The 10,610-nt window shown below is 45.8% G+C and overlaps 1 protein-coding gene across 1 annotated transcript; it reads left to right on the top strand.

Moving 5' to 3' along the window:
• Positions 1-3,087: 3,087 nt before the first annotated feature.
• LOC311317166 (tetraspanin-8-like) lies at positions 3,088-8,644 on the top strand (the record flags this gene model as incomplete). The annotated part of the gene is made up of 8 exons (XM_084448199.1): positions 3,088-3,144; positions 6,496-6,558; positions 6,749-6,868; positions 7,255-7,329; positions 7,440-7,532; positions 7,674-7,796; positions 8,237-8,320; positions 8,509-8,644. The coding sequence occupies 8 exons, from the start codon at positions 3,088-3,090 to the stop codon at positions 8,575-8,577; spliced, it is 684 nt and encodes a 227-aa protein (XP_084304325.1). The 3' UTR covers positions 8,578-8,644.
• Between the last annotated feature and the right edge of the window lie 1,966 nt (positions 8,645-10,610).

Here is a 10,610-nt window from a genome sequence, read left to right as displayed (position 1 = left end):
CGCACACACACACGCACACACACATACACACACACACCTACACCACCAGTCCTGCAGAACTGCTCACTGCTGTCACGTCACGCAGTTGCTATAATTAACCCTGAATGCCGCTATTCAAACAGATCATCAACAGAGTTCATTGGTGATGAATGGAGATGTCAGCTCAGGCTATAATTAGAGAGCAGTGTTGCCTACAGGAGGAATGATAGCTAGGAGTTAGCATATGCTAAGATAGGACTAGAAGTTAGCATATGCTAAGATAGGACTAGAAGTTAGCATATGCTAAGATAGGACTAGGAGTTATCATATGCTAAACTAGGACTAGGAGTTATCATATGCTAAACTAGGACTAGGAGTTATCATATGCTAAACTAGGACTAGGAGTTAGCATATGCTAAGCTAGGACCACCAGTGGTGGTAGTTAATCCACAGACTGAGTTAGCTAGGCTAATGTTAACCTTGGCAGAACTAGCTCTATGCTGTGAGAGGCAGCGGATATGACAAATGGACTGCACTTATGGCGCTTTTATCCAAAGCACTTTACAATGGCCTCTTATTCACCCATTCACACACACATTCACACACCAGTGGCGGCAGCTGGCACGCAAGGTGCTAGCAGCTCATTGGGAGCAATTTGCGGTTCAGTGTCTTGCCTAAGGACACTTCGACATGTGGACAGGAGGAGCTGGGATTCGAGCGCCAACCCTACGACCATTGGACAACCTGCTCTACCTACTGAGCCACAGCTGGCCCCATATGACAGAAAGCATTGCCACCTCGTCACTCAAGCATGTAGAGTTGCCCCCTGAGTGACAGGCTATCCTCAGGCCACTAGCCACTGTGGCCCTGCTTGCATGTAAAGCAAATGTACATCATCTCACAGATTTCCATCAACCAACCTTGATGTATGCTGCCATCTGGTGGTCATTGTATGTCAGCACAAACTCAAACACCCCTGAGAGAAATCCCTAGGGCAGGTGTGTGTGTGTTTCATGTTTGCTCCTGTTCGACAAGCCTACAAATTGGAAACCTACAGATTTTTTATTTTTTACATTGCCTAACCCGTCCTTGTGTCCACACACCCTCCAGTCCTCTGGAAAAGAGCATGTTCAAGGTTATACAGCAGGATGATGACAGGATTACAGGACTTCAAAGCCTGAGTAGATATTCCTCTGGAATATGTAGAGAGTGGGTCGTATGCCCACCTCCCTTGTTCTCTGTAAAGCGCATTGTGTTGCCTCTGGGTATGAAATGCGCTATACAAATAAAGCTTTGATTGATTGATTGATTGATTGAGAGTCAGCGCCTGGTCAGCCATGCTCACCCTGGTCAGCCATGCTCACCCTGACCAAGGCAAGGCAAGGCAAGTTTATTTATAGAGCACATTTCGGCCACAGGGCAATTCAAGGTGCTTTTCATGAGACATTAAAAGCATTAAAACAAAAAGCAAGACATTATAGACATTTAAAACAAAAGGCAGGACAAATTAAAAGCATTAAAACAAAAAGCAAGTCATTATAGACATTTAAATTAAAAAGCAGGACAAATATAATACAGGAATAAAAGTTACAGTGCAGTATACAGATAAACATAACTCCTCTTAGAAAGCAGTGGCAAAAAGAAAAGTCTTCAGGCTTGTTTTAAAAGAACCAAGAGTTGCCATTCTCACCCTGGTCAGCCATTCTCACCCTGGTCAGCCATGCTCACCCTCACAAACTAGGGAGTGAAACTCTCATTTTGAAGGTCATCAGTCGTACCACTCAGCATGTAACACAGTTTATCGCTCACTCAAACCTGCTGACACTGCTTTTTGGCAGCACAAGTCCAGATCTAGAAACAGTGTTGAAGAGATGTGGGCTGTACTGAATCACAACAGAGTCTACAGGGAGAGCAGTTTGTTTTGAAACGGATCCAAACCACGTATGAGTTCAGTGTGATAACAGACGGCAATCCAACGTGTTTCATGATGAGACAGACTGCTGTGACACACACACACGCACGCGCGCGCACACACGCACACACACACACACACACACACACACACACACACCACTGAAGGTCATGCCACATACACACCATTTACAAAACCAAGATTTACGACTTCTGCTGGGGAGAAATTAACATCCTGTTGTACTGGTCCAGTTAAAGTTTAAACAGGTGCAACAGATGACTAAGTCAAACCATACACAGATTAAATATTGATTAAATATGAAGATACATTTTAGAAGTAAACCTCAGATATCAGAGTAACTACTTTAACAATAATACAATACAATACGAGGGCAGGTGACTGGTTTGTGAATTCCCAGCTGGTCATGGTTACAGGCTGATTACTCTCATTAAGGACTGGGCAGAGCTCCTCTTACAGGCTGGTTCATATAGTCTAAAGCTGTCTCCTTTCCTCGCCTCCTTCCTCCTCCCTCAACCCTCGTCCACGCTGATCAGCAGAGAGGGGACAGGTGAAAAAACGAGCTGGCTCTGAAGCTACTTTGACCACTGTAGTCTGTCTGCGTCAATGCAGAACGTAAACAATATGAGTTGAGGAAAGGGAATCCACTTCACACTATTGAGATGCACCCATCCCCGGCCCCGCCCCAGAGTGCTAATATAACACCATGTCCTGCTAATCGAGCTGACCAGCAGAGACATGCTACGGGATAAAGAGGAAGCCTCAAAGAACACCTCAACTATTTGGATACGGCTGCATGTAACCTACCTCTGGCTCAACAGAATACCCACATTAGTTCTGTTTTTCTCTACATACAGTAGCTGTGCTTTTTTTTTTTTTTAAAGCATCCAGGCAGACCCAGAGTCAGTTTTTATAGGGAAAACCCCTAGCACGGCTGGCTGACCACACCCACAGCTCTCAAAGGGAGTGGAGCGAGCACACACACACTCACTCACTCAGCGTTCATACACACACACACTTTTCTCTGTCTCCTTCTCTATCTCTCTCACACACACACACACACACACACACACACACACACACACACACACACACACACACATCCTGTCAAGCAGGACTGAAGAGCAACTACCCTCTACAGGACCTGACCAGTCTCTTGGTGTGTTTGTGGAGAGACCATGGCCGTCAACAAGTGCATCAAGTACCTTCTCTTTCTCTTCAACCTGCTCTTCTGGGTGAGTCTACATGTGCTAATGGCTACAGACGTTCACCTGTTAAGTCATTGGTTCTCATTCTTAACTGGTTTCATATGTTTATGCTGAGAAACAAAGAAACATGGTGCTGGACTTACAGTAAATATGTTTAAAGCATTCGTAAATATTATCGTAAGTTGCTTTGTCATTTAGCATATGCTTTTATGCAATATATAACGTAAGGTTTGATAGTGACAGTTTTCTGTAGTCAGTGGTACTCTTTTCTGTAGTCAGTGGTCAACTCGCATGTTTGCATGGGATGCTATTATGCAAATAGCCTACGTTGAAAAGCATCTTTGTGTGGAGACTGGACTATTACAACCCATCCCTTTGTATCCTCTCTGGGTGTGGAGCTGAGGCTCTCCTGTCCCAGACTGCTCCCTGGTTTGCGTCTGCTGCCTGGTGGGAGTTACCCTCACATCCTCCGCTCCATAAGATTACAGCAAATCAATAATAATTTCATCTCCTCCTCTCAGGGCCAGACTACGCTAGGCCATGTATGATTATACTAATGGAGAATATATGAAGCTGCAATCTGGATGTGAACTCCTTTATAGAACAGGACGTTGATGCTCTGGCGTCTGGCTATCTTCTGTCTGTACTTCCTGTCTTCATGACTAGACTATAACTCCATGACTAGTATGTTGCTGTGTGTCCCTGTCAGGCCTGAATGTTTCTCATATTCTGATATCCTTCTGAGACCGTAGCGTTCTCGAGGGAAATGCTGCCATCAAGGAGCAGACTCTTCATGATCCAGGATGTCAGGACCCTTCAGATCTGCCACTCCTGTCCTATATTTGAAGCAGAAGCTTTAGTTCCCCTTGAACGCATTTGAATCCTGGCATCTCGTCTTCCATTCGGGGGCGGAGCTAACCCAGAGGTGAACCAGCGGTTAGACCCGTGTGAAGAACGGAGGTGGATCTAAGAATGTGAGGATGTCGCTATAACCGGTTGTGTCAGTCAGATTGGATGTCTAGAACCCAGTATTTCTGTCGGCCTGATGGGCTACGGTACGAGTCTCTTGACACGCTGGCTCGACACACCTTAGCACAGGCGGAGTACACCCACCTACAAGGGGTTGGGTGTGGGGGTTGTGTGGTTGGGGCCCGTGTGGTTGGGGCCCAGGTTTAACTACATTATGCAGACAGGTGTTTGGGCATGTGTGTGCTGCTCTACTCTACTCACGTGTGTTTAAGGAGGAGTGTATAGGCCCACATTTCTCAAGAGCACAATTTTTCCTTATTGCACAAGGTGGAGTGGGCGAGTAGAATGAGAAGAGGGTTCGTCAACTACAATATTCCATATACAGTACTCAGGGTACAGTCATCTTAAGAGTGATTGCTTAACTTGGGCCATTGCTTAACTTGGGACAGAAATGTTCCAAAGCATCTTGGAACTGGCCTATTCATTATTAGGCAAGGCAAGTTTATTAATATTGCACATTTCAGCCACAGGGCAATTCAAGGTGCTTTACATGAGACATTAAAAGCATTAAAACAAAAAGCAAGACATTATAGACATTTAAAACAGAAAGCAGGACAATCATACAGTGCTGTTTAATGTCAGTCCCTCTCTGGATAGGTGTAGCAGAGGTGTTGAGAAAGCAGCCGGTCTCCTTGCCTGCAAACAGGATGTGATGTGAAAGAGGCCAGGCAGAGCTACGCTCAGAGCAGACACTTTCTACTGGGTCTCTCTTAGGCCAGTGCTTCCTGTCTGTGTGTGGAGTGAGTGTGTACTCTGTGCGATAAGTGGGTAGCGGCCAGGCCTCGTCATTTGTCATCTGCAGACACAAAGAAAAGTCTCAAAACGCCATGTTTGTCTCCCTGTTGCCTAGCAGCGGGGAGGTGAGGCGCATACAGGAGATGAGTGTGTTTCCATAATTTATAAATCGGTTACAAGTTTGTTTCCAGCATTTATAAAGAGCCAGTTCAAAGTAAGAGCTTTTTAACTAACTGAACAAACGGTAAGAAGTCTTAATCTACCTAGGTGGCAGTTAACCACCATGTCTAAAGTGTGAAGCCAACTGTAAAGAACAAAAGCAGGCATTGTTTTCTAAAGCAATGGGCGTTAAGATCTCGTTTTCATAGTGCAGAAGCATTCTTAAAAGCAGCGAGCCCAAGGCACTCGTCCATAGATTAACAAGCTTTAACAAGTGGCTAGTTCATTAACAATACAATATGAACAATAAAATGAGGCAGCCAACATGTTTCGGTCTCATGACCTTCATCGGGGTATGATTGTCTGTGGAAGAGCTTTGGACGTGCTGCTTTTTTAATGGATTTGTGTTTGAGCACCTTCCCACAGCCCCTAGCCTGCTTGTTTTGACCAGTGTTAGGAATGCCGTAGCCCTCCTCACTTTTATTTGCAGTAGCATTCTTGTTGAAGCCACTCCAGCCATTGGTCATTCCAATAACCTGCTGTGCGGTTTTTCCAGCTCTTCTATACGTCTGGTGTGGGAGTGGCACAATGCGACCATGTTTGAGATCTGAGTCAGGTCAGTGCAAACATGACGGCCTCTTTGTTTTGCCATGAATGTAGGGACAGTAAAGGTCTGTGAGAAGCCTGGGGCAAGAGAAGCCCATATTTGCAGTTTGTTCTTATCGCAAAACATGTTTTTATCTTATTTCCCATCACAATCGGCATTGAAACGTGTCTCACTCCACACTTGGTGGAAAAGGCATGGCATTTTTTGAATAAGGAGCATTTTGTGAAATGGGATCTAAAATCATTCAACATCAAATCCCACAACGTGATGTAACCCTCGGACCACTAGGTTTTTCTGTCTAACCAGGGGTCTGTTTTGCTGTAGCTTCAACAGATGTATATTCTACTTCCTGAGGACGTGCTGGGGTTCAGGGCATGTTCTATGAAATAGCTTCTGTTATTAATCATTCATGGCATGGATCAGGTTTCTTGCTGCTTGCTAATTGTTTTCAGTTAAATATTTCATGTAACCCACACACTAACCGTGGTTTACTCCAGTGGCTGTGTGGTAACATTGTGGGACCCCAGCCAGAAGAACTAATTCTACAAATATGTCGATGGCTGCAGTTACCTGGATTGGTCACCAGAGGGAGCTAGTGCCTCAATGGCAAGCGCACCTTTGACTAGTTCAGATGGGTCTTTGGGTGGGTAGGTACTTTATCAATCCCGAGGGGAAATTGTTTTGCTGTCCCGTGAATGTGGCAGCGCAAAGTACATCAAAGGGACATGGAACACGAAGCACAAAAGGCGCAAATTATACACTATACAATCTGATTTTTTTTTAAGTTGTATTCCTCCAGAGAAACCTCACCACTTCCCTCCCTTCCCACGCTTTGATTCATCTTCCAGGTGAGTGGATGCATCATCCTCGGCGTGGCCATCTACCTGAAAGTGAGCAAGGATGGGAACAAGGTAAATATCCTTTAGTGGCTCTGGCTGAAGAGGCAGCTAGAGATTCTGGGTCTGCATGTTGCTCGATCTGTGCATGCGTATATATGACGTCTACGATATGACGTCTACGATATTATATTCACAAGTAATGTGTGAATATCGTACATTATTCAGTGTCACACACACCCGTGACGTAATCCTGTGTCCCCAGATCACAAGTGAGGTGGTTCCAGGAATAGACCTGCTCATCGCCATCGGGGTCATCATCATGGTGTTGGGGTTCCTGGGCTGTTGTGGTGCCATCCGGGAGAACCGCTGCATGCTGTTGCTGGTGGGCATACACACACACACACACACACACACACACACACACACACGCATACGTGGACTTGACCTCCATTAGGAAAATGATGGGTTTGTTGAATGGGGTCGTAGCCGGGATGTTTGTTGAATGGGGTCGTAGCCGGGATGTTAGTTGAATGGGGTCGTAGCCGGGATGTTAGTTGAATGGGGTCGTAGTCGGGATGTTAGTTGAATGGGGTCGTAGCCGGGATGTTAGTTGAATGGGGTTGTAGCGGGGATGTTAGTTGAATGGGGTCGTAGCCGGGATGTTAATTGAATGGGGTAGTAGCCAGGATGTTAGTTGAATGGGGTCGTAGCCGGGATGTTAGTTGAATGGGGTCGTAGCCAGGATGTTGACCTGTTGTTCTGTTGCAGTTCTTCATCGGGCTGCTCCTCATCTTCATCCTGCTGCTGGCCGCTGGCATTCTGGGAGCCGTCGGCGAGGACAAGGTGAGGAAGTGATGTCATTGATGGCTCTGGGTGAAGAAGCGGCGAGAGATCCATGGTTCTTCTGTTGCTCTATCTGTGCATGATGATGTCTGTCAATGCCTGGTCTGTAGACTAAGGAGTGGGTGAAGGAACGTCTGGAGAAACTTCTGCCTCTGAGCCAAAAACCTGAGATCCAAACAGACCTGCAGAAGCTGGAGGAGGAGGTGGGTACTACTGAACTACAACTCTGGACTAAGGACTGGACTCTTCAGATCACAAGCGGACGAGTCCCGATGTTCTTTAGTCTGTGTGGCTCTTGAGACGGTGGGAACTGACCCTGTCCTCCTGTCCCCTGCTGCCTGTAGGGGAAGTGCTGTGGTCTGATCAACGGTCCAGAGGACTGGGGCAGCAACGTGCCCTCCTCCTGCAACTGCAAGGACACCACCCAGAAGTGCAAGCTGGTGGACGGACGGCAGGTCTACGAAACGGTGAGAGAAGGAGCTTCAGAGCTGTGTTCATGCTCTGCTCATAACATGCAGCCATGCTCATAACATGCAGCCATGCTCATAACATGCAGCCATGGGGCCCAGAGGAAAGCCGCTCTGCTCATAACATGCAGCCATGGGGCCCAGAGGAAAGTCACCAAGCTTTTTATTAGTGTTTCATGTGTTGATGCTGCACAAGCTGGCTCTGAACTAGAGGGCTCTGAACTAGAGGGCTCTGAACGAGATGGCTCTGAACTAGAGGGCTCTGAACGAGATGGCTCTGAACTAGATGGCTCTGAACTAGATGGCTCTGAACTAGATGGCTTGCCTGTGACCGAAAGAAACGTTAGCGATTTCCCCGTTGATGGGAGTCGTCTGGTCCTTAATGTCTGTCAGTCCTGTCAATCCAACCCTTTTTTGAGTGGCGTCTCTCTCTTCCTCAGCCCTGTGTGAAGTTTGTGACCTCGTTCATGGAGAAGCACGCTGTCGTGGTGCTGGGCATCGCCTTCGCCATCGCCATCCTCATGGTGAGAACCAATCGCATTGAGCACCATTTCATACATCTAAAATGTCTAGTGTACAGACTCGTTCTTGAGATTTGTAGCAAACGTCATGAAATGGATTGGCTGGATGAACATCTTCTGATCTGAAATTTTCCTTCTCCTGAATGAATGGTGAATGCATTGTGATGCTCCTTCTGTTTTCTCCTCATCAGCTCTTTGGAATGGCCTTTGCCATGACTCTCTACTGCCAGATAGGGAAAGTGGATGCCACCACTGCCTAGGAACTGATCCGTTTTTACCTGGGCAGATGTTCCAAGAACCTCTTCTACCTGACTATAAATTGTGCACTGAAAAGTCAAAATATATTGTATTGAAGTCTGCATGTACTTAAAAACGCATTTATACTGTATTCCACATTTTGTTCTGATCAATGTTTTCTCAAGTTGTTTTAGTGACTGCCATTTGTTTTGATCTAATCGAATTGTGACCTAGCAGTCATTTCCATTCGGTGATACTGGATTGTGATACTGGATTGTGATACTGGATTGTGATTCTGTTGTGAACATGCATTGCAGCAAATGTGCTGCAATGGTGTTTTATTGGTGTTTTAATCATTTTAGTTGTATTGCTCTCTGACTCTTGAATTTATGGATACAGTATATAATTTTGCCAGTTTATAGATTGATGCTAGAAGGTAACTGCTGCCATAGGATGATGTTCTGTTTGTGTTGATGTACTGTTTTTGTTGAATGTTTTTTGCAGTATGCACATTCTCTGTGGGTGCCTTTGGAAATAAAGAATATCTAATAATGATTTACCTGAGTTTCATCCTCATCTGGGAAACGCTATTTGTTGTGATTGCTGCCAACATGACAGAAATGTAGGAAGTGTCTGCTGTTTTTCTGTGATGTCAGAGCCCTGTATTTGTCCTGTGTTTGATCCGATGGGTCGAGGAGCCCCCGTCTCTGAAGAGCTACACAAACGGGGCGGTGGGAAATCATCCTGAACTTGTGATGACGTCTGAAGAAAAGCCGCGACATTCTACTTTACAATCGTACCCACTCAAGCGATCTAATTAATGCATTTTTCAGTGTTTTCAAGAAGTGCTTGCTACTGAGAATATGCAAAAAACAATTAAAATTGCTCACCAAAAGCCATCTTTCATTACTGCTCTTCTCTCTTGGCAGTGTTGACCCTTTTGCTAGTAAAAAAACAGATGACCTTCCAAACTTGGTCATTTTCCATGTCTAAGAATAACAAGCAGAGCGATCAGTCTTTAAACAATGTAAATCACCTCAGGTCTGGATCTCTGGAGCCTCAAGAGTCCTGAGCCCCAGGCACATTTCAGCTGGAGCCGCCAGAAAGGAGGATATTATCTAACCATGGCTGCAGAGAGGACCTACATCAGAGGGCTGTGCATTGCCGTCAGTGTTCTGCTGCTGGTGAGTTCACCTGAGCCGTCAGATGCTCGCTGACCTGGGGACTGAACTGGGATCGCAGACATGATTTCGGTACCCATAAGGTTGGTATGGCTCTAAAGGGAGAACAGGGAGAGTGCGTCTGCTGGAGAGGGACTAGCCTACTGTAGCCGCTGAGCAGCAGACGACACCTGACCAGGACATTAACTCTTTCTTATTTAGATTTTTTGTTTGATTTAAGGTTTGTACTTTCTGAAATATCTACATTGGGGCGGTTCTTCCAGATATTGTGTCTGTGTGTGTGTCTAAGGATGCCAAACATTGATGAACATTATGACGTACTGTAATGGAAATGACTCAGGCCTACAGTTAAACCTCACTGTACGTTTTCAGATCTTTGGTGGATTTCTCCTGGTTGTTGGCTTCACATATACCTTCAAACAAGGCCCTGAGGTAGGAGGACCAGGTGGTGGTATTACCCCAGGGCTGTATCTACACTAACCTACAGACACCACTGCTCCAGTGGAAACTAAAAGCAGAGGCCAGGTTCCTCTGAATCTACTGTAACTCATAATGTGTTCTATTCTATTCTACTGCTGCTCTACTGTGCTCTGCTGTGCAGCTGGAGTGGCGGAGTTCTTCCCAGGGCGGGTTGGTGCTCAACGTGTTTGGACCGCTGACGGTGCTGTTCTCTGTGGTGGGAGCCTACGCTGCCTACACTGACAGGAAACTGCTCCTGGTTCTGGTCAGTCGTCACATGGCTGTCTTACCATCTTAATAGCCATGTTTCCATCCACACGTTTTATGCGAATTAAGTTATATCGAATTAAAAATGCCTTATGGAAACAGTAAAATTCGATTAAAAATCATGAAAATCGACAAAAAGTTTGTACTGT

The sequence above is a fragment of the Borostomias antarcticus genome, assembly GCF_949987555.1.
Source record: "Borostomias antarcticus genome assembly, chromosome: 13".
Lineage (NCBI taxonomy): Eukaryota > Metazoa > Chordata > Actinopteri > Stomiiformes > Stomiidae > Borostomias > Borostomias antarcticus.
Note: the sequence above shows the minus strand (reverse complement) of the source record. Positions and strands in the feature narration are given on the sequence as shown.